We start from the raw sequence: 27447 nt of genomic DNA on the forward strand, positions 1-27447 counted from the left end.
TGGCTTCCGGTAGTGCTGGGGCCTGCACGGCTAGGGGGGCTTGAAAGGAGAAGAAATGTGGGTAGAGAATGCCTAGCTCTATAGTTGCTGCAAATGGCCTGTGTCGTGTGTGTGTGTGTGTGTGTGTGTGTGTGTGTGTGTGTGTGTGTTGTTTGTGTAGGGCATCTCACCTGTAAATGTAGGCTTTGCTGAGGATGGATTCCAGGCGGCTGTTAAACTCGAAGAAGGCCATGTACTGGGAAGAAGGCAAAACATCAGGACAGCCCGTGTGTGGGGGTGGCCCTCTACTCTCCTGGTCTGTTCCCCAGAACAGAGGGCTGTCTCTGCAGAGCCCCCCGGAGGAGGGCAGAGAGTGAGCATTCAAAACCAGGGGTCCTCAGCCCTTTGAGGGGTGGGGGCGAAGAACTCCATGTACCAGTTTGCTGGAAACAATAGCCCCTCTTCCCCTAGAAATCACACCCAGTCATGCTCTCACAGTCTGCATGGGGGTCAGGGGACTCCCAGACTTCTGAAGCCTGCCATGAAATTTTTAGGGATACACGCATCTCAGGTTAAGGACCCTGTTTTCAACATTTACCTATAAAGGAAGACATTTTATAAAGAAACAGCATCTCTAACGCCCCTGACTTAGATCCTTCAAAGACTTGTTTATAACAATAAAAGTGTAATAGTAACTGCTCTTCTTTACTGAGCACCTTCGACGACTGCACTTTATATGCATCACCTTCTTTACTTATTGGTATGTGTTGTCATTCTCCTTTTACAGAGAGGAAGTTGGTACTTAGAGAAGTTGAGCCACCGGGCCAAAGCACACAGCTGCTGGGTGACAGTCAGGATTTGAACCCAGATCATACTCAAAGCCGCAAGCTCCCTCCCTTACGCTACACTGCACACATGTTGTTTGACATTGGAAAATGGCAGTGAGGGAAATTCCCTGAGGGATGTGCCGGTCATCCTCCGGGTGGTCATTCCAGTGTCCCTCCGGAGTCTGCACTGGATGCAGGGGGCTGTGGGCTTGGATCTCTCTCCCTTTAGGCTCAGAGTTTTGTCCGCAGTTGTGGTAAACATCAGGCAGCCGAGTGACGCACACTCACAAGCACCGTGCGAACCCAGGGATGGATCCCGCTGCCACATGTGGAGGAAAGCTTGGCTTGTGGATCCAGCCTTCCTTGCTCTGGTGTCTAGCTCTAAAGCAACCTGCCTCTGCAGCCCCAGGGGGCTGGCATGTGTCAGCGAGGACTGGTGCCACTTCCAGTTTCCTCCTGCCTCTTGGCAGCCGGGAAGCTCAGTAGCAGCATCCGTGCTTAATCCCAGCAAGATGTGCTTTCTTTTCATCAGAGGACTTGCACGCTTCCTATTTTCCTCTGCCCTGTTTCTCCAAGTTATTGAGGTCATTGTGTTTGCCTCTTCTGTAAATTCCCTCATTACTGTTTTGGGGAAGAGGCCATAGTATCACGTAAGGAGAGAGCTGAATTTAATGGGTCTGCCAGGAAAACCCATTTGGGGATCCCAAGTGCTCTGGCTGTCTACCCCGGTCACATTAAAGGACAGCGACCAGGTCTCTACTTTACCTTGTGTCACCTTCACTGGGACACAGGGCGCTTTGCCCCAGTGGCAGGAGGGACGGCTGTAATGACCCTGAGCAACAACCAAGGAAACAGGTATAGGGCTGCAAATCCAAACCCACCCTGGGTACTTCCTGGCTCCTGTGCCCTTGGGCAAGTCACTCAAGCTTTTCAAGCTTCAGTGCTCCCATCTTTCAGATGCAGGCCCTCATAAAGCGGAAGTTCCTCTGTTGTGTTTCTGTAATTACTGAAAGCATAGACGGTGGAGATAGGCTGCCTGGGTTCAAACCCGGACGCCATTCCTTCCTACCTGTGTGACCTACAGCAAGTTACGTAACCTCTCTGGTGAAACACTGGTACTAACAACACTCACCTCATGGGGTTGAGGCGTAAGTACTTCTAAAGTTCCAGGACAATACCTAACACACAGCACAACTAAGAAGCTCTAACCATTGTAAGGAAATTCCCATCTCCCCTCGGACCACCCTGGTTTCCTTCCCCGACCCCCACCCCCCTCCCCGGTGTCGCTCAGGGCAGACATTAAGATGTCAGTGCCGGCGCAGAGCACGGAGGGGCTGAAGGCCTTGGACGGGAAGCCTACCTTCAAACAGCGGGGCAAGCGCAGGAGGGAATTCACACCGAACTTCAAGTAGAGAAAGTCCAAGGGCAGGAGGCAGAGCATGTCCATCTGCAATCCCAGTGGGACAGCACAGGGTGTATAAAACAGGCAGCCCCAGGGTTTGGGGCTAGGTGAGTGACAGGGTCTCTACCTTCAGTGGGAAGGTGAGGTCAGACTGCCCCAGGAAGGGGCAGAGAGCATTCCGCCACCAAGCCCATTTGCCTGCCCTGAGCGATCCTGGCAGGAATCGCGTCACACAAGCCCCAAAGCATCCAGGGCCCCCGGAAACCACCTTCCGAGACCCACTGGGATCTGCACTCCTGGCACATACCTTAAAGCGACGAGATTTCAGGTAGTTATTGCGCATCTCCTTCTTGTCCGTCTGAAAGAAATGGAATGTTGACCATGAAATGGCCCGAGACCTTAATCTCTGACCCCGTGGGAGCAGCTTGGAAATGCCTGCAGAGCCTCCAGCTTTCCTCTCAGAGAAGCCGCTGGGAGCTCCCGTGAAAGCCTCGGCATCTGCAGGTAGGGAGGTGGAGGCTCCCAGAAGGAGGGAGTTGTCCAAGGTCACCCAGCTAGACTCCCATTTCCTAGCTGGAAAGTCAGTATCAGGCTTATTGTCTTAGCATGTTGGTCCTAACTGGACCATTTGCAACCCTGTTTACCGAGAAACTGACAACTGCTTGGATCAGGCCTGGAAAAAGACTGCCCATGGAATTCTTTTTCCTCTAAATCGTTTAAGAGACACAACCCTAACCTGCCTGCACACAGAGGAGCAGGCACCACCAGTGTGGCGTTTTGGAAAGTGACCTGCACAGGGAGACAGGGACTGGGCCCCCTGCCTTCGCCAAGTCAGAATCGGGACTCAGTTTCCTCCCCGGTAATGGGGCCTGCGCCAGCGCACAGGGTCTCAAGCCGGTTCAAACGGCATGCTCTTTGCGGGACCCCCAGGAAATGTCATTTGCCAGCAGTTCTAGGCTCTGAGCAATCTGCGTACATCATCTCAATCCACCCTCACAGCAACGCTATGGGGTGGGAACAGTTACTACCCCCATTTTACAGATGAGGAAACTGAGGCTCAGAGGGGTGCTTCAGCTGGTTGTGGTAGAGCTGGGAACTGAACCAGGTCCACCTGAAGGTCATTTTCTGGTCCGCTTCTCCATCTTTAATTCTATCGGGTGGCCCAGTAACCACTTCACCCATGAGCAGTATTTGAAGCATGTGATTTGAACAAGCATGGGTGGACGTTTCTGAGATCTCGTTCATCTATCTCGCCTACCACAGCAGCAGGGGGCAGGGCTTCTCCTGAGGCCCCGGCCGCCCCCTCCACCTGCCCGGGACTCACAATGATGTCTCCCCCTCTGACAAACTGCAGGCGCAGCTGGAACACGGTGATGTCCAGGAAGTAGATGAGGTCACACAGATAATCCATCGCCAACCAGAGGTGGATGTTGTTTGGCGTCTGGTAGGGGAAGGCCCAGCGCACGGGAATCAGCCAGCAGTTCCAATTCCACGCCAGCACCACGAAGAACAGCCACAGGATGTACATCAGGTCTGCAGGGGAGTGAGGGGGCAGGAACGTGCTAGAACGTCAGTTGGAGAAGGGCTCCTCACAGTAGGTTCAGGGTGGGACTTCTCCCTTTCCACTTGTCTATTCTCACAAGTACTAGATGTGGTGCTTCTGTAACTGGTGTGTGTGTGTGTGTGTGTGTGTGTGTAAAACTATTTTGATTTAAACATAAATCACTGCTAGGCCCTAATAAATCAGAGTACTCAGTGAGGGGGAGGGGGGACTATAGGGGCATTATTTCATAATAGGCAGCTAACTAGAAAATACTTTTGCTCTCATTCTTGCTGAAAAATTTCCAAAAATGTATTTGCTGCTTGTAAATACACCATAGTAAATAATGCATAGAAGATGGACATGTGGACACATGAACAGGTGGATGGATGGGTGGATGGATGGGTGGATGGATGGATACCGTAGGTCACCCGGTCACTTTAGAGGCCCAGTGGACACCAGGGTTGGAGTCCTGCGCCCACAGGACTTCTTGTGTGACCTTGGGAAAGTCTGTCTCCGGCACCTGCCTGCCTCTCCAGGGAACTCAGCTAAGAAAGGCCAGGAGACTCTTTGTAAACTGTAAAGTGCTGCGCCACAGGAAGGGTTGTCATTCCTGAGGAATAGCACATGGGCTGAAAGGGAAGTGAGGGGAAGTCACTTTAGATGTCAGAGGAACTTCTGCCCTTCTCTGCTTAGAGCAGCAGCTCCAAGGAGGAGCCAGCAAGAGCAAAGTAGAGAGTAGACTCGGCTAAGAGTCAGGGCTCCTGGGTCTGACACTAATTAGTTGTGCCTCAGTCTCCTTGTCTGTAAGGTGGGTGTGATTGTAGGTTCCTATTTCAGGGCTTTTTGTTTGTTTCTGGCATGCCCTTGCCCTTGTCCTTCCCCTGCCCCCTTCTCCCTCCTGTTCTCCTGCCCTCACACAGTACGTGGTGGCAGTTCCCGGGCACACCCAAGACTCACTGGTCAGCGGGTCAATGCTCTGGGGAAACTTGTACGTCCTCCAGGGGCGGCGCTTGAACTTGCAGCAGAGCATGTCACAATAGTGTTCCTCTTCCTCCGCCTGTCCCGCTTCGGTGGGTTTTACCGCCGGGGCCGACTCTGGGGCTTTCTTGGCTGGAGCTGTGGAATGACACCAGTGACCATCTACCCCAGCCCTGAGGCTCAGGCAGAGGATGCAGAGAGAAAGCTCCCCACCGCAGACTCCGGGACTGGAGCCGAGGGGACCCTGTCCCCACCCCACAGCCTGCTGTCAGCTCCGCGTGCAACAAATTGCACAGCTCCTGATCAGGGCACCCTGGGCACCCGCCCAGACTCTCTTACCAGCTACCAGTCTGGAACTGCCTCCCAGGAGCTGCCCAGAATGAGGTGTTTCTGGGCAGGCTGGATGTTTCCACCAGGTGTCTAGGCATCTGTGTTTAGACCCCCTTGGGTCCCTCTGGAGGGTTGGGGGCATTTAATACCCCCAGCCTCCTGCCACCCGGAGCCAGAGACTAGAGAAACCTTGTTCTGGGTTTTTCAGAGCAGGAACCTCAGCTCCTACATCTCTGAAACCAGAACACTGAATGAGGCCAAGTCTCCCTGTGCATCGAAGGCAATGTCATTGGTGACCCAGGGATTGACTTTTGTTAAGTGCAATGTGCCTTTCTAGCATTTGGACTGGAGTCAGGCCCTGTGAGGTCCATCATTGGCACCCTGAGTTCTGAGGCACAGTCCTCCTTTTGGAAGACCTGGAAAACCTCCCTGGCAAGAGAGTTCTCACTCCTGAAATCTTGAAAACAGGAAACCTTCAGGTAGCCCCATGAGAATACTGCAGCTGGGGCCTCTGAAAAAGAAGACTGGTTCCAGAGTGGGTTGTGGACACTATCTGAGTATAAGGCCATGAGATGCGTCCCAGGCTAAACCACCTGCCTACCAACGGGAAAGGGGCAGTGAAGGTACTTGCCCTGTGGGAGGGGAGCCAAGTACAACTGGATCATCGGACAGAACTGTGACCTTACTCCCTCCCCTGGGTACATAGCTAAACCTGTATATAAGGACTCAAAATTCCAGACAGTGGGGATCTGGGCTTCTCTTGAGCAGCCCAACCATTCCCTGGGGCCACCCTCCCCATGAGTTTACAGAGGGGCCTGTTTCTGGCCGAGTGAGCCATCCCAGCTCTGGACTCACAGGGCTTGGGGCTCTCCTCATCAGACGTGACATCGGGGTCGATGAGCTTCTCCTTCACCTTCTCTGTCCGCTCCTTGAAAAGCTTCACCAGCTCCTGGAGCCGGTCGTTGATGATGGCGCTGTTCTGGCTGGCCGTGGAGGTTGCGCGGTCCTGGCCACTGTGGAAACACCACCCAAAGCTGAGTGGGCTGAACGGGACGGGACCCCTGCGCCTCTGGGCGAGAACTGAACAGCATCTGTATCCCACCTGGCCTGGAGGAGGTAAAGACTGCCCCAGCTTCCCTATGACATCAGAAACATCGAATCCACTTTAATGGCTCCGGGGAGGAAATTCAGTCTGGCGCTACCCCCCAAGTGCCCAGCTTCTAGAGAACGTACCACGCAGGGTCTGCCTCAGATGAGCAGTTCTGAGAAAAGTTTGATTCCACTCGTGATTGAGGGGGAAACTCTTGGAACTCAGGTCAGGGCTGTTAACCAGTTTGGGGCTCACATGAGATTCGTGTCTGGGACAGATCAAAGAGGGGACAGGGCTACTTTTTTAGGTGTAGGAAATATTGGTGGAAAAAATGGTGCAGATACATTAGATATCCTTTTAATTTACAGGAATTTAAACTGTATGCACTTGCAGCAAGAGAGACAGAGAGACAGGCAGAGAGGGAATGAACGTGAGCGAGGCTGCCTGACAGCCCCCTCGGGTGATCGGGTGAGGCAAGCACCCTGGCTGAGTTGAGACAGGCCGTGAATCGGCTGTAGCCTCACTGTGACCATCTTGCTGAGTTGAGTGTAATACGAGTGTTTTCACCTCTATTTGTTTTCATACACTGAGGCCCCGGAACTCAAGCCAGCTACTCCCCTTGTGCTCCCTGGAGGAAGCAGGCTGGAGACAGGCAGTGTGAGGGTCCTGACAATAGACAGCGTGCAGGTATGGTGGAGACACTGGTTGCTTGCCAACTTCTGCTCTCTCCCACGGAGAGTAGTCGCTGGAACGTAGACACCCGGCCAGGGACTGCATTTCCCACGTGTGGCCAGGCGAGCTCCCATCGGGGGGATGTGATGCACATACTACATGGGTCTCCTGGACCTCTTGTCTGGTGTTCCCCCCTTCTAGGGGTGACCAGCAGGGTCTTGGAAGCCACATGAAGGTGGCAAAACTGCTGTCGGCAGGGTCCCTAAATGACTGCATGGGGGTTTCAGGTCCACTGACCTGAAACATGTGTCTAGTGACATGATTATGATTTCTGAGACATCTTGTTACTTATGCCACTGAATCTGTGGGGTCTATTTGTTACAGCAGCTTAGCCTACCTAGCTAATACATGGATCTCCACATTGAACTTCTTAAGAGACCTCAAGAGTAATTTTTATTATTATACCTGGTTTCTGCCTTGTTTTCTGATACTAAACTCTAACCCTACCCCTACCCTACTGCGTAAGATGTGACTCCGTACTAAAATGGACCACTGAACTCTGGATGAGGTTTGGGGGTTTTTTCCTGCTTTAACTTTTCTGAACTTTCCACAACTCTGTGAAACCAACTCCATAAAATTGTGGGTGGAAAAAAAAAAGGCTAGAAGACAAGCCCAGTGCCTCCTGTGCCTTTCCAGGAGCTGTGGTGGGACAGGCTGGAGATTCCAGGCCAGAGCCTGGGGCCAGGGTACTCATCATCAACTAGACAACTCAGATTCTTCAGGAAAACATCTCCCATTGTCCCAGTCCTTGAAATAGTTAGATGTCAGAGACCCAGGTCCCAACGCCCTTACCATGGCCTCTAAACAGTGTCCCACAGGTCAGTGCATCCAAATCACCCGGAGGCTTGTGAAGATGTGAATCCCCCAGGGAACACTGTCTGAGGTTCTGATCCAGCAGGTCTGGCCAGGGTCTGGGAATCTGTATTTTTAACAAGCTCCTTGTGTTCAGACTCTTGGAGGTCCCTGTGGTCCTTGCTGTACCCGCTAACCCTCTCAGGAGTTTCCTGCCAGCAGCCAACCTCTCCTTTACAATGAGGTGTCTGTGCAGAGACACCTGCCTCTCTGGGTACTGCTGGCTGTGAACACAGCTGGGACCAGAGTCCGAGTGCATTCTGCAGATTTTCCCGAAGTCTTAGGCCAGCCAGGAGCAGCCAGGACAGGAGACCCAGCCCTGTCTTACTGTTCGGAAGCCACTGGCAAAGCTATGGTGGAGGGTTTTAAAAATGTCCATACTCTCTCTCCCACCACTCACTTCCTCTTTCTTGCTCATCCCCACCCAGACTTCCAACTCTCTGAAACCCCGGACTCACTCGGTGCCCTGCGGGCTGGACGGGTCTGACCAGGCGACCATGGGAGACTCAGCTGGCGATAGTGCCTTGAGCTCTTCAGCCTCATCATCCTGGGAGGGCAGCCTCTTCCTGCAAGGACACGGAAATGGAAGGGGCCTTCGGCAAGGGCAGGGGCCACAGGGGGAAGTGACCGACTTTGACCCCCGCAGATCACCCAGAGCTCAACCCTGGGAATGGAATGGGGAGGGGGTGGTTGGTGCTGCCAAAGTGTCCCCACTTGCCTGCAGGGAGACAAAAAGGGAGAAGAGAGGGGAGCAGCCACTCTCTGGACCTCAGTCCCCACATCTGTTCAATGGCCTAGTGTAAAAGTAACAACACTGACTTGGTATCAGGCAAACCCGAGCTTGCCTCCCAGTCCTGCCTCCTACCAGTGTGTGACCTCAGCAAGTTACTTAAACTCTCTGAACCACCTCAGTTTCCCTCTCTGTAAAATGGGACTAGATCTATCCAACTCAATGAGATACTTAGCACTCAGTGGGGCCTCAGCTTAAATGTTCTTCTGCCTTCCCGTTCCAGTCCACAGTCACCGCGTCCCCAGCACATCCCCTGCATTCTCTCTCACACCACCCTTTCAGCTGCCAGAGAAGGCCTTAACTCTCCTGGAAGCCCCACCTCCCTCCCTTCGCAGCTGGGCCACCAGCCAGAACAGTAAACATCCATGGTCCATGGAGTCTGGTCTCCAGCCCATGGAGTGACCTGGAGCGAGCCCCGGGCTCCAGGCTCCCTGTCTGAGGAAGGAAGACTAAATCATCCCCGGGCCCCCTGTCATTCAGTCCAAGTCTGCCACAGGGCACTGCATTTGGAGCCATTGGAGTCCCGGCTGATGGTGTCTGGGTTTGAATCTACCTGTCATTCTTCCCATCCTCAACCACCGCAACTCAGATTCCAGAGGCTTCTAGAGGGATACGGACGGATGGGTGTGCAGTACTTGCCTTTATTTCAGAAGGCTCTGAAACTATCCCATTACCTTCTGCCAGCTCACCGAGGATGACAACACCCATGGATTCACCTCTTTCACACTCTAATTAAAATTCACACCCGATAAGACAAAGGCCAGAATTTGCACAGGTGGGACCCAAATTCAGTTCTCCTGTGCCCAGGAGAGCACATGCTGCACAAGACCCCAGAGTGTGGATCTCAGGCTCCCCCAGTCCTGCCTTGTGCACAGCACCTGGCATGAGTCCGCTTATTGAATTCTTCCAGCAATCTAGTAGACAGGTGGTATGCTTATCCCCACCTTATAGTAGGAACATGGAGAACTAGGAATGTTACATGGCTTGCCTTAAGCCTCACATCGGTAAGTGGTGAGCTGGGACTCACCCCAAACCAAGACTAAGCTGTGAGGCAGGGCCTTGCCTGTGCGCCCCTCCGGCAGGGTCTGTGGTTTCCATGGCTTTTTGGTGCCTGTTGGTTGCACAATGCTCATTCCACCCTTGACCAGAGGCAGCCCCACTGGCCTCTCAAGTCAGGTATCAGAATTCTCCCCTCTCGGGGCCAACTCAGGCAGAGACTCCCCTGGTTTCTCGCAGTCATATTCAACTTAGTGCTCTCTGGATCTTGCTTGTTTATTCAATTCCCTGTTAATTGTCTATCTCAGCCCCAGCAGAATGTCAGCTCCATGATAGCAGGCCCCTGTCAGGCTTCTCCTTGATGCATCTCCAAAACCCAGAACAGAGTCTGACACATAAAGATGTTCAGTAAATGTTTGTGAATGAATGAATGAATGAATGAATGATAGGGACAAGAGGAGCCTCACAGGCCCAGCTCATAAATAGAAGGCAGGGGGCTTAGATTCTATCCCCAAGTGAGCCTAGTCCCCTCTCTGTTCCCAGGTATCCAACCCCCAATCCAGCCTGTATAAAGGGAACAGAGGGAGGTAGACCAGATGTCTGCAACAATGTTGGCTCTATTTCTTCTGCTATCTGTGTTCTGCACATGGCTCAATGAATGAAACATGAGGATTGATGGGATGGTGAGCTGTGTTCCAAGGCGTTATGAGATCGTGAATCTTTTCTTTACATTAAAATCAGAGAGCCCTCAATTGGTCACATCTAGCCATCTTTCTTATGGCAGGTTTTTTACCTTAGCTGAGAAATTTACTCAAGGACCCATGGGTGAGAGCAAGATTAACCAAGAAAAAGGAACTGTCTCCCAATCCAACCACTGCAGGAGAAGCACGGGCAGCCCCCCTGTAACTTAAATGCGGTTGTTCACAAAGCACTGTACTGCACTTCACAGTTTGCCTACAGCTGAATGCAAGACCTCTCTCAGTTACCTGGCTCAGGTTGTTCAAAACCAACTCTAATCATGCAACAAATTTCTATCAAGAAGCATAAAGACGTGCGCAACCTTGACCAGGATTCCCACTTTTGAGAAAGGAGCCCCAGGACACAGAGAAGAAGCCCACATAGATGTTCAGAGCCCCATATGGGCAGTGCCTAACAAGAGGTATTTGTTAAGTCCGTTCTGGCACAAGGAGCAGGAGGAATGTCACATAGTAACCATAAATGAGTGCTAGGGAGACAGCCTAACACTATGGAAAAGGGGTTACTAAATGAGACGTGGTCTCAAATGAGATGTGATCCAAGTCACCCCTTCAGATGAAACCACGCAAAAGCATGGGCCCACAAACAAGATATGGAAGAGAAGGAAGCAAAATGAAATCACCTTGTAGTGCAGTGGTACTATGGATGCTTGTTTTTCTAGCGTGTTTTGGTATCTCCATTCCATTATTTTGATACTAAAACGAGGGGTGGAAATTAGCCTTGTTACATTAATTACCCCCTCTAACTTACAGTTGAGGGCACTTGGGAGAGGAGCTCCTTGGAGAACTCTTTATAGAGTCCGAAGCCAGGGATTAGGACCCAGAAGTGGGGCCATAGTCCTAGTTCTGACACCAACTCGCTGAGTGACTTTGTGCCCGCTGCTTTCCCACTCTGGCCTCAGTCTCCCCATCTGCCAAATGGACAGATGGCACAGTGCAGTGAAAAGCCCAAGCGAAGCATAAAAGGTGACCTTTGGGTCCCTGCAGCAGATCCCGGGACCGTAAGGGTGTCCGATTTGGCAGGAGAAGGTGGCGGCAGCTTGGGTGAGGGAGGGTTCTCCAAGATGACGGGGTGGCCGTCAGCATCGGCATCTTCCACCTGCACTTCCGGGTGCTCTTCTGTAGCAGGCACTTGGAGAGAAGAAGGAGAAGACAGTCAGAGAGAGAGAGAGAGCCAGGTTCCAAGGGCCTTGCGGTGTTCTTGAATAAAGGCACAGAAAGCAAGTTTGGAAGGGCCTCTGGCAGCCTCACCTCCCAACAGGGCCCACAGGAGAGCTCCATGCAGGGGGTCTAAGAATGCAGAGCCCAGGGGCCTCTGAGGGCCTTGGCCACCCCAAACACCAGCCCAGCAGCTGCAAAAGAAGCCAGGACACCATAGAAGCCACAGAAGCTCTTGAGCGCTGCCTGGAGTCCAGCTCTCCAAAGCTCAGACTGCTTAGAAAGCATCGAGGACCTGGGGTTTGGTGGGGAGGTTGGGGGGCGGGGAGTTGGGTGGCGGCACCCAGAGAGGGCATGGGGAGGCCAGGAGAGCCCAAGTCCCAGGGCCTGGCCTAGCACAGCCTCAGCTGTTTCCCCTCTCTGGGCTTCAGTTTCCCCATCCCAAGGTAGGGGTGATAAAGGCACATGGCCTCACACTCTTGAAGGGCCTCAAATGGAGATGTTTGGAAATTCCTTACAATCAAGGATAACAGTTTGTCCTTATAGTATATGCTACCCCTGTTTGGAAATCTGTTTTGGTATTTCCTTGTTTCTGTACAGGCCAGGAAGCCCCTGAAATTCAGCACCCCAACCCCTCTCCTGACCTCTGAGAGGCCTCGTGCCATGTCTCACATCCCCAGAACCGGTCCTCCCTGTCCATTCTGGGTGTGGCCCTACCTCAGGCTTCATCACCCACCCGGAGACTGTGAGGACAGGTCTACCTGAGGTGAAGCCCAGAGGATACTGAGGGGCTGAGATGGTGTGCCCTTTCCCCACCACCCCTGGGTCGGACCACTTAATAGCAGCCCCACAAGCCTGGGCACCAGCAAGGCAGGTGCATACCACCCAAAGTGGAGAGAGGTTGCATGTTGAAACGCTTGGATGACTTTCTTTTTAAATGGCCACCATGGGAAAAGACAGCACTTGTGGAATTTGGCAGACAGAACCTATTCTTTTTTTTTTTAATGTTTATTCATTTTTGAGAGAGAGAAAGAGTGCATGCATGAGCAGGGGAGGGGCAGAGAGAGAGGGGGACCGAGGATACAAAGCAGGTTTGTGCTGACAGCAGCGAGCCCGATGCAGGGCTCAAACTCACGAACGATGAGATCATGAGCCAAAGTCAGATGCTCAACCAACTGAGCCACCCAGGTGCCCCAAATTTGGCGGAGGGGACCTAAGCAAGACAGTTGGCACTTGTTCCACTAAAGCCTTAAATGAAGCCCTCAGAGGAAGAGGATGAGCCAGAATGAAGAAGTTTTTAAAAACTCAAGGAAGAAGTTTTGTCAGACTAACAAGAGATACTCCAGGCTATGGAAAGCAGGAGAGAGCATGAGGAGAGGCCTCGCCCTGCTTCCCCACAGACCTCTAGAGGTGAGCTGGGGGTGGGGCAGGGTATGGGGGGCAGCCAGGACCAGGGCAGTCTGTCAGGGATGATGAGGGCCCCAGATTGCCTCCAGCATGGCACCTGGGCCGCAGAAAGTGCCCTGGCCTGGGCATCCGCAACGCTGTCTCGGGGAGCATGGGAGGGGGCAGATGCTCCCCTACCCCTGCCTCACCCTGAGAAGGACTCTGCACCCTCAGTGGGCCCCGGGAAAGGAGGGGAAACCCCTAACCCTAGTGTTTCATTTTTATAGAATAATATTATTTAAAAATAGAAAGAATAATATGGTATGATTAAATTGGTGTAGAGAAGAGTAATATTTACTATGAAGCTCTTCCTATGTGCCTGCCAGGCATTTGTTTAGTAAACTCTTAGTGTTTATATATGTATATATATATACATATATACATATATATATATATATATATATATATATGTAAGTTTATTTATTTATTTTGAGAAAGAGAGAGAGAACAAGTAGGGGAGGAACAGACAGAGGTGGGGAGAGAGAGAATCCCAAGCAGGCTCCACACTGTCAGCACAGGGCCTGATGCAGGGCTCAAACCCATGAACCGTGAAATCATGACCTGAGCCAAAATCAAGAGTCGGATGCTTAACCCACTGAGCCACCCAGGTGCCCCACTGCTTTATATACATTAATTCTTTTCTCCTTCCTGGCCATTCTGGGAGGCCCTTGTTATCACCATCCCCACTTTGTGGATATACCGAAGCACAGAGAGGTTAAGAAACCCGCTGCCGAGCCAGGATTTGGACCCAGGCAGCCTGGCTCTAGCTCTTAGACTCTTACTTCCTCCTGAGGTCAGTGACCAGCACACACATACAGGCCTCTGTTTAAACAAAACCCCACTCCGTGCCAAGCAGCATCATTGAGATGGGAATAATGTTCTTGCTACACCCTGCCATGTCTTGTCTGCAGCATCTAAAATCATCCCAGGTCTCACCACAGCTGGATCAGTCCACTGTTCCAACGTGTCAGGGGGGACTATTTCCCCAAGTTTGGGGCTCCCAGGGACCAGGGAGGACACAAGATGACTTGGGATGGCACAGACGAGGCAGAGGAAACGGAGAATGAAGACATCCCTCCCATTTCAATTCTCTTGAGATCCTGAATGCACAGAAAGGAAGTCTCAGATTGGGGCTCCCATGGCCTTAACCCCTCTCTGACACATCCTAACTCCCGTCTGCGGCAAAGAGAGTGGGCCTCAGCTGTGAGCCCTCAGCCCACAGATCTATCGACTATAACTATCAACACGACTCTGTTTTCAGGTCACTCGTGGTTATTTCTATTTACACCTTCTACTGATGGCAAGCAATGCTGGTTTCCCGTTGGAATAGTAATGTAAAGGTTCCTGATTAAATAGACTTAATTAAATTTTTAAAAAATGAATCCACTGCAAGAAAATTAGCAAGCCAATAAAAGTAGAATTGGCACAGAATGTAGCAAACATTGAGAAGGGATCCGTCGGGGGTGGGGGAAAGATGGGGGATGGTTTGGAGTGAGTAGATGTCGGTCTTTCCTGGGGGGTGTCATCCTTGGCGGTGGGGATGGTCTGCGTGCCACCTCACCTCCACTCTCTGTCCATCACAAGCCAGGAAGAGAGAGGGACAGTGGTGGATCTAGTCTCGTGAAATGTCCAGTTCTACCTGTCTACTGACCTCATAGGTGCCCTTGGACAGTATCATCCAAAAATAAACAAATGGAAAGGGAAAGTGGACAGGTCTGGCTTGAGTTAAGGCAGAAAGTGACAGGGGTTGGTCCAGAGGCGCCAGGACGTCTCTGAGTGCTCTGTCATCAGGAAGCAAGCCACGGGAGCCCAGCCCAAAGGCCATTGCAGGAACCTCATCACAATTAAACAGATCCAGACAGGCCCCCCTTCTTTGCTGGCCCCTAAGGATGCCTCTCCTCCCGGTCTGCCTGCAGACACCTGGGGGCCTCTCCTTTCCTGAAATGGAATTTGCTAGGCAGATATCAACAACCCTCAGAAAGTCCAGCTCCCAGAAAATCCTCAAGCTCAGTAGAATTCTGTCTGAAATGGGCCCCCACATTCCTTTTATGCCCCATCCCCCTCAATTTATTCTCTTCCTCCACTCAGGTCTCCTGGCCTAGAGATCTTAGTAACTTGTTTAAACTAGGTTGTGATTGACTACCTGTAAAAAAATATATATATATGATGATCTACAGAATGCAAAGTTTAACCCAAAGAAATGAATTGCTAATTGTGGGATTTTAGGCACAGAGATAAGGGGACTAAATACCCCTTCAGTCACCACAAAGCAAGAAGAAGGCAATGATCAACAGGAAAAGAGGGTGGTTTTCCATGAATTCAACTGGCAGTCCCACACCTTGATCGTGGCACCCATGCAGGAAACAGCCCAAGCCATGCGGAAGCACACATCACGGGCACAAGCATGCTGGCTGCACGAGATCACGCTACCTAGGCGACGGATGGATCTCCTGGTCTCCTTGGCGAAGCTGGAGTTGGACAAGGCCGTCCTCCGGGTGATGAGGACAGGGATGCGGGTGACTGAGGGGCGGTAGCTGGGCACATTGGGGAGGTGCTCCGCCAGGGTAGGGGGAGCAAGCCCTGGGGCCATCTGACCAGGTGGCTGGTCCTGGACCAGGAGATTCAGCTCCACATCCTGCCTTGGTTTAGCCATGGTGCTGGGGCCAGAGGGGCTTAGGCAGATGTGGGACCCCGGGCACTGCAACAACGAACACAGGGTCAGAGAAGGCACGTAGGTAGGCTCCTACCCTCCAGCGCCAACTCACAGCAGCCCGGTGCCCGCCCGCACTGGTAGCAGCTACACCGAAAGCCGAGAACATCATTCGTGTCCCTGGACCCAACGTCGAAAACGTCATCGAGTCATGTGGCTGGTCTACGTGACACTTCTAAGGGACAGTGCCTAGCCTCCCCCAACTTCTTATCTCTCTCTGTTAACCAACCACCAGTAGCATTTCCCACCTCAGACAGAAAAAGTTAAAATCAAAGAATCCAGGCCTCCTGGACTGGCCAAACATTCTTGGCCCAGTAGGATTTCCCATCCCAAAGAAACTCTGGAGCTCAATGAATTTCACTTCCATCCAGAAGCAGGAACTTCTCCTGGGCCTCACATTGGAATCACTTGGGGACATTTGGAAATGTCTGATTGTTAAAATCTCTCCGAATGATTTTGATGTGCAGACACGTTTGAGAACCAGGGCTCAAGGCTATTGCCTCTCAAACACTGATGTGCAAACAAACCACCAGGGATCTTGTTATAACACAGATTCTGGTTCAGCAGGTCTGGGGTGAAGCCTGGGATTCTGTATTTCCAACCAGCTCCCTCGTGACTCCAAAGCTGCCGGTTCCAGCTCCACACTTATGAGTAGCGACAGACAGATGGCCATGCCTCAGTGTTTCTCAGAGTGTGGTTCCCAGGCCACCTGCTTCCAGATGACTGGGGGGAGGGGGCCGAACAAGCCCCACAGAACCTGAGTCTGCACCCGGGTGACCCTGGTCTTATTCATCCACGTGGGCTGCGGACTTAGTAGGTTTCCTACGGATAATGTGTTGAAGTTAATAGAAGAAGTTTTTCAAAGACCAGGTGGGGAGCAAGGTTGGGACACCTGCGTCCAGTCCCGTGTCAGTCACTGGCTGCCTGGGACACAAGCATCATGGTCCCCGTTATGGCCACCTGCTTCAGTGCCAGCCACGGTGTTGGGGACCTTCGACACACTGTCCGCCCTACTCTGCCCAAATGCCCTGTGAGGTGGGTACTATTATTGCCCTGTCTTTCTTGATTTGGAGCCACAATTAAGACAGGTCACACACCTGGCTCCGGGTCACACAGCAAGGAAGAGGGAGGAGCCAAGAGTGAAACGCAGGTCTGAGTGGTCCCTCAGCCACGTCCTGAGCACTTGGAGCCTCAGTTTTCTCATCTGTAAAATGGTCTGTCTACCTCACAGGCTGGCTTGAGAAACACGGAGCCTTATGAGGCCAGGGCTCCATGTCTGTCTGCCCTGGGCTTCCCAGCCTGGCTATCCTCGGGTCCTCTACACTCTGCCCCACCCTCCCTGGAGTTCTCGGGCTTGGGGATGGGGATGGTAAATAATAGCAAAGTGCTGGGTACAGCCTGGGAATCTTAGCAGGAAAGAAAAGCTCATCAAGACACGTGGAGTCTAGGATGGGCCCTTAGCAAGCCTGGGTCCCGATTCCCACTCAGACATGCTCCGTCGCTGCCAAACCCTCTTTAGATGGCAGTTCAGAGAGCTGCATTCCCAGCGAGGGGTGGCAGGAGGGCTTGACTAGAAGCGGGGTTTCTGCAGGCCTCCTGGAGTCCTGGGAGCCTCTGGCAACGCCCCTGGGCCTTTGGAGTACATCACCAAATTCTGCTAATGTGGCCTGAGGTGAGACAGGTGTAGGAATGGAGGGAGAAGGGATGGGTGCCCTTGGCCAGGCCGTCCCAGCCTGAAAGTATCCTCAACATTCTGTGCGCCCCACCCCCACCACACACCTACCTTCTGGGCTGGCAGCCACGGCCTCCTCCTGTGGCTCCTGCAAACAGGGAAGTGGAAACAGAAGCTGTGACCATCAACCTTCCTCCCGGCCCTCCCAGACCCTGTTGGGAGATCTGTATTCAAGAGTCTTCATGGGCCCCGATTCCCCTCCTTGCTCTGCCTGACCCATCAGGCCCTGCCACCCCACCTTCTGGGGCATCCTGGGAGGTGGCCTCTACTGTGTGGAGAGTAGGGCATACAGGAGCCCTGGGCCCCAACACCTGGATCGGTGACTTATAACAGGGGGCCTTCTCACGCAGCCCTGTGCAGGTGGGGCCCAAACAACTAAAGCAGCCACCAACAGCACTCCCCACCTGGGTGCTGCACTCTACAGTATACAACTGTGTGCGACACCCCGGGGAGGGGATGTTAACCCCATTTTACAAAGGTGGCCATTGAGTCCCAGAGTGGGGAGGTGACTTGTCCAGGGTCACACAACCATGTGAGGACTTCGGCGTCCAGGTCCAGCTGCTCCCCACCCACGGGCCTGTCACCCCAGGCCCTTCCTGATACCAGTGACCTCTGGCATAAGCAAGGCCTTCCGTACCCACCACCCTGCTCCCCGGTCCAGCGGGCACCTCGCCAGCTGAAACTCCGCCTGTAAACAAAGTAGACAAAGCCCCAGCCCCTTCTGCTGATGCCCACCCAGGCTTCAGAGGTAGTTGGGTACCCGGCCTGGTGTGGCTCCATACCTGGTGGGTGGCCTCCTGGGGCTGGGTCCTGCCTACTCCGCTCGGGTGCTCGCCAGCCTGTGCCACCAGACAGCTATCCAGCAGGACGCTGCGACCGAGGGGGAGGAAAGGGCTAGCATTAGGAGTGTTAGACATTTCCTGAGCCCTGCTGAGAGCCAGGCCCTGTGTTGGGAGCTGGTACACAAAGATGTCCAAGAATAGGTCCTCACCCTCATGAGGCTCCCCACACGGGACAGGCTGACCACAGTTCTGCCTAGGAAGGAGGCCTGCCTGGAGGAGGTAGCCTCTGAGCTGGACCTCAGGGATGATGAGTTGACCATGAGGAATAGGGAAGGGGGTCCAGGAAGGGGGAATAGCACGTACAAGGAAAAGCGGGGTGGATGGTTTGAGGAACTGTCCTCTGGGTGGGTGTGACCAAAGGGCACAAAGGCACTTCCCCTCTGTGAGTCTCCAGGAAACTTTGGTGACACAGGCAGGGCAGGGAGTACGAGAAAAGTGAGTCCCAGAGAGGTAATGTGACCCGGCCAAAATCACTGCAGATTGTCTTATACCACACAAACCTCGAATGTGGGCCCTGGTTCTTTCCATGCCATGAGATCAGAGCCACACTACCGTTGCTGAAGGTTTCAGGGGTCCCTGGCCCAGGCTCCAGGTGTACATGGGTGACAGGGGCCAGGGGTGCAGAGAGGGCTATGGTTAGAGAATCTGTGCTCATCTGAGTCAGCAACCCCACTTGGCTTAGAAAAATCTTCTAATTTTCAAGAGGAGCCTGAACTACATGTTTTAAAGGTAGAATCTCCAATCTTCAAGTGCTGATAATTAATCCAAATTAATATATTCATAGCAATATATAGATAAAAGAGCTTGTCTACAAGCGAAACTGGATCCTTAGATGCCTGTGTGCAGCCTCTGGGTTAAAATGGTGACTCAGAACCAGGAGCCAATGTGACTTTTGTAGTTAGAATTGGATCCTGGTTCCTAGTGGCCCACCCTACCCAACCTCTGTCAGCGAGGGCTCACAGAGGGTGTTCTCTCTGGCATCCAGAAAACCTGGATTCACTACCTTCTCCCCAGAGGGCCAAGCCTCAGCCCTCCTGAAGTGGGTGAGGAGGTGGGGACAGAACTGCAGCCCCAGTCGGTTTGGAGACCGCAGCAGGAATCAGTCGGCAATCACATTGTCACAGCAGCCCCCATGGGCTGTCGCTCCCCATATCCCAAACAACCCTGAGAGGCCGGGGCTGCGACTGGTCCTAGCTTAGCAATCAAAGGCACAGAGAGGGCAGATGGCCTGTCCACGGTCACACAGCTGGCACAAGGCAAGCCTGGATAAAACACAAGTGTCTCTGACCCTCAAGGCCATGTCCGTAATACTTGGTTGCCTGCCTCTGCTCCACGTGACACGGAGGAATAAGCCCAGGGTCCTGAGACCTGAGCACCCAACTCACTTCATTTCCCTTCATTACATAGCTCTTTCCATCAAAAGGGGCCTCAACTGTCAGGATCATACTACCCACTCTGCCCAGGAAGAAACGGATTTTCTTAAAGAGATTTGAGTCACAAAAGCAAGGCACATGATGACTTTCACGGGGCCTGGGCACTTTAAGGTTTTGTGGGCTCCTTCCTCCTTAAAAGTAAAATAAAAATTATATTCTCTGACTGCATTTATATGAAGATTCATATGTTCAAACATTCTCTTCCATTGAAAAGTTCATTTTGGTGTCTGATTTTTTAAAAAATTATGGGGCGCCTGGGTGGCGCAGTCGGTTAAGCGTCCGACTTCGGCTCAGGTCACGATCTCGCGGTCCGTGAGTTCGAGCCCCGCGTCAGGCTCTGGGCTGATGGCTCGGAGCCTGGAGCCTGTTTCCGATTCTGTGTCTCCCTCTCTCTCTGCCCCTCCCCCGTTCATGCTCTGTCTCTCTCTGTCCCAAAAATAAATTAAAAAAAAAAAACAAAAAAATGTTGAAAAAAAAAAATTAAAATGCGCTTAGGCCCCTAAAAGTATGGTGGGAACTACGCCCTTCCCAGTTCTCAGAACACAGAGGCCCGGGAAGTGAACTACCACAGTCCAGTGAGGTCTTGCTCATTCCAGAATCAGGCCAGGAAATCACTGTATGGCCTTGAACACATCACTGGGAAGCCCTCGGGCTGCCTCTGTTTGCTTATCTGTCAAATAGGGAGGAATTGCCCAGGCTGCACGGCCTGACAGATTTGAGTGAGGTCAGAAGGGCCAGTGAGAGTCTCATGAAAGTCAGAAAAGACTTCCCATATCTGGTGTTGTTCCTGGTCCTCCATCTATCAACACCAACGAGCAATTCCCCTCGTTTGGGCCACCAAGTGTTTGCTTCGGTACCAACTCTGCCCTTGCCGGCAGTGCACCCCTGGACATACAGGGTACTGTCTCTGAGCCCCAGTTCTCCCATCTGTGAAATGGGATTAATAATAGGTGCCCAGACTCTGGCATAGCAAACAAGTGTTACTCAAATGGCAGCTGCTGTCATCATTGTTCTTGCCATGATTGCTATTAAAACTAGAGAAGGGAGCGTCCTGCAGGGTTATGAATCACCCACGTGGATTGGGGAGCATCTTGTACAAACATCTCCAGCTATCAAGATACCTAATGAGCCCTACTGTGGCCCTGTCAGGACCACCAGGGGTTGTTTGGGAGCTATGTACCCAAAGCCATGTTGTTCCCGGTCAGCGATGTGCCCAAAGCCCCCTCTTGCCCATCCCAGAAGCAGCAGGCCATCAACTTCTAGAAACTTCCTAAACCCCAGAGATTTCCAAGTGGAGGATCACACAGACTCACTGAGGTGGGCATCCCGGAGAACCTCCCCACCCAGCTATCCAAGTTAAAAGTGCAGGGAGTAGCCAAGAGTTGCCCTTCCTGCTCCTCCTCCCCCAAGTTCCCCAGCAGGCTGTGCCCCTAAGCTAAGGTCCTCACCAGGCACCCCCACCCTGAAAGAAAGAAGGGGAGCCCTTAGGACAAAGCAGCCACCTACTTGGGTCTCGCTGTCTTGGCCGATAAGAATGCCCATGACGCAGGAGTTCAGCTGGGGGCGATGGTATTCATCCCAAGCCCCATGTCGGGTGCCCACAGGTAGACAACTTGGAGAGCCCCGGTCCAGCCCCCGAGCCTGCCAGGCCAGCTCTGGAGCCAGTGTGGCTCGGGTAGCAGATGAGCTACTGATCCTTCCTGCTTCTAATCAGATTGAGGGAGTGTGAAGGCGGTGGGGAACTCTGCAGAAATGCCCCCAGGGAGGGCAGGTGGGGACCAAAAGGCTGCGGTTGCTAGGAAAAGCCGAGCTGTTGCCGGCAGAGACCAGGTCGCTAGGCGACCATCTGCCTGTTACCAGGGCCCGCGCGCACGTCATCAGTAACCCCTGTGCCTCTGCAAAGCTGGCCAAGAGCATCCTTCCCCAGTCAGTGACAGCCCAGTCCACTTGCCCACGCCTGACACCCTCTGGCCCTGGCCCTGGGATCACTCAGCCCTCTCACCCAGTGCCCGCGTCCCTGCCTAGGGCCCCGGAGCCCAAAAGTCCCCTGAGTTTGAAACTCTGGGTAAACATTTGTATGAATATGTATGTGTGTGCGGCACTTGTGGGTAACTGTACACGTGTGTTTGTGTGCATGAGCGTGCACACAGGGCACAGCGTGCCTATGTGCAAGCATGTACCAATGCGCCTGTGCATGTGAACACTTGAACAAGTGTGCTGAATGTGCTTGTGCACGTATGCAGGCTGTGCGTGGGTATGACTGTGTGCACACCCGCACATATAAGTGTGTGCCCAGCCCAGCCCGTGTGTCTGTGTCCGTGTAGGTGTGTATGTGCAGATATGTGTGCATGTACCTGCGTGTACCGTGCACTGAGAACATGCATGTAGTTAGTGCATGTGTGCGAGCACACTAAATCACTGGTGTTCGGGGGGTATTTCAGTTCAGGAGCAGTGGCATATAAAGGGGTTTTCAGGTCTCTGTGTTGGGCACACAGGTTTAGTCGGGGGACAACTCCCCACCATGAGCACTAACAAACCAGCACTAACAAATCTAGGCAGCACCTAAGTCTTCACCCAGGAAACGGGCTATCACAGGTCAGTGAGAGCAGCCTGGCTCTGGGGGGCCCAGAGGGCAGAATGTGGACCACATTACAGAAACCATAGGGAAGCACGTTTATTTTTGGTGGAAGAAATCATCTCATAATCAGAGGTGTATATGGATGGAATGGACAGCCTTCAAGAGGTCATGAGCTCCCCATCACTGGAGGCAAACAAGTAGCCATGTGGTCTCCTGCCAAGGATGAAAAAATTCCATGTGAACAAGGGATAGGTGGACTAAAAGCAGATGACACGGAGCAGGACTCCAGCCCTGAAGTCCTGTGTTGTCTCATGGTATAACTATTTCCCGACTGAGACTGAAAGTAACCCTCCGCGGGGATGAGAACATCAATGACCTTTGATGGGGCGCTCACTGCGGCCAAGGTCTGAATATGCCCCATACACAGCTGGCCCGTGACCGCTTCACAGGGGTGTTAGTATCCCCGTTCCACAGACGTGGAGGCAGAAGCTCTGTGCAGTGTGCACTTGCCCAGGTCACTCTGCCAGGAGAAGCAGAGCCCGTGCCTCAGGCCAGGGCCAGAGGGACAAGTCAGCGAAGAAGGGTGTGGGCCAGGGGGCACCACAGAGAGCGGAGCAACAGGGACAGAGAATAATGCAAGGCACAGATGCAATCAGTCTGGCCTGCCCCATGATGACAGCCTCCTCACGGCTCTCCCTGCCTCAGTCTCCCCACAGTGCAGCTGCCAGATCACGTCTGGATCTCCCCGCTCAGCAACCTTCAATGGCTCCCCATTGCTCCTGAGAAAGCAAGTCCCAGGTCTTCACAATCTGGCCCCCGGCCTCTGAAGCATCATCTCCCCACCATGTCCACCAGCTGCAGTGTCACTGTCCCCCCCGACATGCGGGCTGCTTTTGAGGCAGCAAACCACTCCCCCCTGTTCGAAACCCCCAGGACACTCTTCTTGTCCCCCACTCTCTTCATTGGTACCCCCTCCTCCTCACAGGTACTTCCTCCCCAGGCCCTTCTGTTTCCTCGAATCTCCCTGGCTCTGCTCTGGCCTTTGGGCCTCTCCTCTGTCCACACTGGCTCCCCCAGCATCTCCTCCAGCCCCGCGGTTTCCAGTTCCATCCACACGACCAGACTCCCGACGTTCCATCTCCAACCTCTCACCCCCGACTCCATGCTCAGGCCCCACTGCCTGCTTGCTGTTCATCTCCCCACACACCCCCCTCCCCATCTGTCCCGCACTGCTGAACACCTTCCTCTCAGTCTTTAATTATTGAAATACGTTTGACATATAACATTGTGTGAACTTTAGGCATACAGCATGTCAGTTTGATGAATTTATATATTATGATATGATTGCCACTGTGCTAATTAGCACCTCTATTGTGTCACAGAATGATTGTCAGTGGTTTCAATAATTAAGATGTAGTTTGATGATTATAGGTATTAGTGGTTTCTGATCTCCTTTCTTTTAACTGACTTCTCTGTGTGTTCCTGTTGAAATCTTTATGGATGTGGGTGGAGAATCAACCATTAATGGGCAGAAGAGCAGAATCCAGAACAGCCTTCAAAGGCATCCATGGGACCGTCATGGACAGTGTGGAGGGGGACACAGCCCTATGCCTTGGTTTGGTTAATTACAGGGGCTGTGAGCCTCCCGCATGGGCCCATTCACTCATCTATCCACGCGTTCAGCCGACATTTATTTGGCGCCTGCTATAGCAGGCACTGTTGTAGGATCTAGGGACATGGGAGTGAGCACAACAACCCCCACCCCCACCCCGAGGAGGCTGTGTTCTGGTGTTTGTGTGCATGTATAAGCATCTGGGAGGGTCTTAAGGGGTGGGCAATATGAGTCTCGGGTCATTATGAATGCTGGGGGGGACCCCCAGCTTCCCCAGCCTCCCTGGTCAGTACGCAGCAGCACACAGCACAGAACAAAGGAAGGAGCTCCCCCACCCTGAAAGCCCCCCCGTCCCACACTGTAACCCCTCCCTGGGCCATCCCTTGTGGGGAGGCTGAGAACACACAAGTGCCTTACTTAGGCTCCTCCTCCTCCTCTTCTTCCTCCTCCTCTCCATCTTCCTCCTCATCTTCTCTCTCCTCTTGAATCTGGGGCAGCTCCCTGAGTTGAGGTCAGAAGCAGGAGGTGAGCCCACTTGCAGCCCCACCCCCAGTCCACCTCAGGTCCCATGACCCCTGAAACCAGACCCGAAAATCTCAACCAAGACTTGACCTGGGGAACCCCACTTGAGCAACCTCAGGCTCCCTCTAGCAGCAAGGCCTCTCCACGGCATGAGGGGCCTGGCCTAGCCTCCACCATCCTAGTGGCAACCCTGGGTCAGCCTCTGAGCCTCTCTGGGCCTCAGTTTCCCCACCTTTACAACGTATGTCATGGGCCTGAGGACCTGACAGCTTGAGGGGTTATCACCAAGATCGCTAGAGGGAACAAAGATCATTATGTCCCTACGGAGGGCAAGTGGGTAATCACTACCATAGGTACCCATTCCCATGCCCAATGACCCTGCAACCCCCCTTCTGCAAATTTGTCCTGCAGGCCTATTCACGTGCATGTGCAAGAGTGTTTGTTGCAAAATTGTTTACAATAACAAAATTTCGCAATCACAAATGTATATAAATCCTGGCACATCCACACAATAGAATACTATGCGGTTGTTAAAAAAAAAATCTGTGGATGATCTCTATGCACTGAAGGTGGAAACGCCTCAAGGTATATTGTTGAATGAATAGAGCAAGTTGCAGATACGTAGGTGCGTGTGATATGCTATCTTGTGTGGGAAAAAAAAAAAAGGAATCATGCCTGTTAATGCTCAGATACTCCCTGGACCAGCACAGAAGAAACTGGCAGCTACTGTCTCTATTCACAGGGAGAGGACTGGATGTCTGGGGGAGGGAGGAGGAGGAAGGAGTAGAGGCAGGTTTGGCTCCTGTTCTATGTCCTTTGATACCTTTGGGATTCTGTACCATGTGCCTGTTATCTTTCCAAACGATCATTTGTTCCAGGGCCTTCTCTGGTTCCCACCTGGGCATCTCCTCCATGGCCTCATTCTCCTCTTCATAAGCTGGAGCCACCTCTGAGCCCTGCGGACTGGTGCCCCGGTCCTGATACTCGTCCTCCTCCCAGTGAGGGTCAACCTCTTCTAGGACAAGATCGGGCTCCTCTTGGCCTCCAGGGAGGATGCAGACTGCAGGGGACACAGGGCACAGGGGAGAGTGGGCTTGGGTTTCTGAGTCCCAGGGACCACACAGGGGGCCTTGGCCATCACCAGCCATGGGCCAGCTCTCAGCCAAGCAGCAGAAATAGCACCATTATCCACAGGACCATTAACAGCCAGATCAGTGCTAAAGTGACAGGCTGAAGCCCATGATCATTCACCCTGTTTCCTTCTGGTCATTTTCCCCCTTTTTTCCTTTTGAGATAGAGCTTCAATTACAGTTAGCTTTTGTGTCTCCTTAGGGCCCCCATTCTTGGAGGTCTGTGCAGAAGCAGAAATAATGCTTCTAACCACAGCATCATAGGAGATACGGAAGATCCAAGCTTGGGGTCTGCCTTGGCACATCTAGGTGCAAGGTGACCTGGCATGTCCAGAGGAACACAGAGAGAGCTTGCCTCCTGCATGTTCTCTAGATGCCGCCCACTGGTGACAGCATACCAAATGCTCACAACCTCAGCACCCATTTCTAGCAGTCCTTCCCTCCTGGGCCTAGAGGCTCCAGCTTCTGCGGGGATTGACCTTCTGGCAGAGATGGTCCCACCTTCAGATAGGATCTGTCATTTTCACCATTTCTCCACGTACTCAAGTCCCTGACAGTGCAAACAGTGTGGGGCTGTGAGCTCGGCAGAAGTGGGTGCAGGGGACTCCCATCAGGAACCTAAGTCCCCCGTAGTCAAGAGGAAGGGGAGAAGAGAGGAGATTGTCTAGATATCAGGTGTTCCCAAAAAGCTCCAGGATCTTGGTGATCTTAAGCCAAGCATGAAATTATGAATAGTGACTTTAAATGGGAGTTGGTCTGAAATCTTATCCTGTGACTTTGGACAGTATTGCTCATGGTGTAGAAAAAATAATAATAATATAATGGCAGCTACATTTATCGAGCACTTATATGTTCCTAGCCCTGTGCTTAATGATATACATGGATTAACTCAATTAGTCCTCAAACCAACCTTTGGAGGTGGGAATAATTGTTACCCCCCCCCCCGCTCATTTTATTTTCCTTCTTTTATGTTGTTTCCTCATTTACAGATGAGCAAACTGAGACACAGGTTCACAGCTTCTGTTACAAGGTGTGTCCCACGTGCCAGGCACAGGGATGTCCATTTTCCAAGAGCTGTCTTCCCCTGCTCCTGCCTCCTGGCTTCCAGGTACAGACATTATCCTGCCTCACACAGAGGCACCTGCCTGCCCTCCAGGGAAATCCCCTACACGCATCCTGAACTAGGCTTTTCCACGCGGGTCCTGGCCCCTCCAGCCCTACAAACACCCCTGGGGTTTGACCGGGGAGGCTCATCCAAGCGTGGCCCCGAATCCAGTGGTGGGACATGTCACACGTGTCATTCTAGACTGCCATCCAGTAACGGTGTAGCATCTCTGCCCTGAGCAGCCACTTGGGGTACAAGTCCCCAAATGGCATACAGAAGACAGAACAAACATCCCCTGGCTTGTGAGCTCATTAGCTTTCACAGCAACCCTGCATGGTGACAGCATGGTGACAATAGTACTCTCGCCATTTTATAAAGCACAGAGCCAGCTCAGAGAGGCTAATGACTTGCCCAAGGCCACAAAGGATGTCAGAGGCATTGCCAGGTCTCCTGACTCCCGATTCCCTGGTGTGCTACCCCAGGCAAGAAACATGCCTGAGTGCCTCCTGGCATGGGTGGCCTCTCCGTGCTGGGCACTGCATGACCCCAGCCTTTGGTGTCCTGAAGAGTTGATGCCGTCTTTGTTTACATCCTTGCTTTCTTTTTAAATACTGTTTAGTGAGGAAGCATTTTACAAGCTTTTCCTCCTTTCATTTCTGGGCCAGGCCTCTGAGCCATGCCCTATACAATTCCCATTTTACAGCCAGAGATTCTACGGCTCTGAGAAGAGGCTGGTGGCCAGGGTACCAGAGGGGAAGAGCAGGCACGGGGTACTCGGCCACACAGATCCAGTGGCAGAGCTCCCTGCAGGCCTGGTGGAGCCCTGAGACCCTCTCGTTAGGAGGGGGAGTCAGAGCTCCCTAGCTTTTTCAGGGCCCTGCCCCTGGGTCCAGATGGGGCCACTG

The 27447-nt window shown here is 52.7% G+C and overlaps 1 protein-coding gene across 1 annotated transcript in view; it reads right to left on the reverse strand.

Moving 5' to 3' along the window:
* The window catches only part of CNGB1 (cyclic nucleotide gated channel subunit beta 1), a gene marked incomplete at its 3' end in the record, with an annotated part of 63540 nt that overhangs the window by 22728 nt on the left and 13365 nt on the right, over positions 1 to 27447 (reverse strand). The window contains exons 12-23 of the mRNA XM_042917913.1: positions 25205 to 25367; positions 24203 to 24286; positions 18103 to 18190; positions 17372 to 17408; positions 11246 to 11405; positions 8192 to 8299; positions 5915 to 6072; positions 4709 to 4867; positions 3533 to 3741; positions 2516 to 2566; positions 2167 to 2253; positions 171 to 235 (exon numbers count right to left, since the gene is read on the reverse strand). Coding sequence (XP_042773847.1) covers positions 171 to 235; positions 2167 to 2253; positions 2516 to 2566; positions 3533 to 3741; positions 4709 to 4867; positions 5915 to 6072; positions 8192 to 8299; positions 11246 to 11405; positions 17372 to 17408; positions 18103 to 18190; positions 24203 to 24286; positions 25205 to 25367 — 1369 coding nt within the window. The remainder of the gene's footprint in view (positions 1 to 170; positions 236 to 2166; positions 2254 to 2515; positions 2567 to 3532; positions 3742 to 4708; positions 4868 to 5914; positions 6073 to 8191; positions 8300 to 11245; positions 11406 to 17371; positions 17409 to 18102; positions 18191 to 24202; positions 24287 to 25204; positions 25368 to 27447) is intronic.

This window comes from Panthera leo, chromosome E2, assembly GCF_018350215.1.
Source record: "Panthera leo isolate Ple1 chromosome E2, P.leo_Ple1_pat1.1, whole genome shotgun sequence".
NCBI classification, from domain to species: Eukaryota; Metazoa; Chordata; class Mammalia; order Carnivora; family Felidae; genus Panthera; species Panthera leo.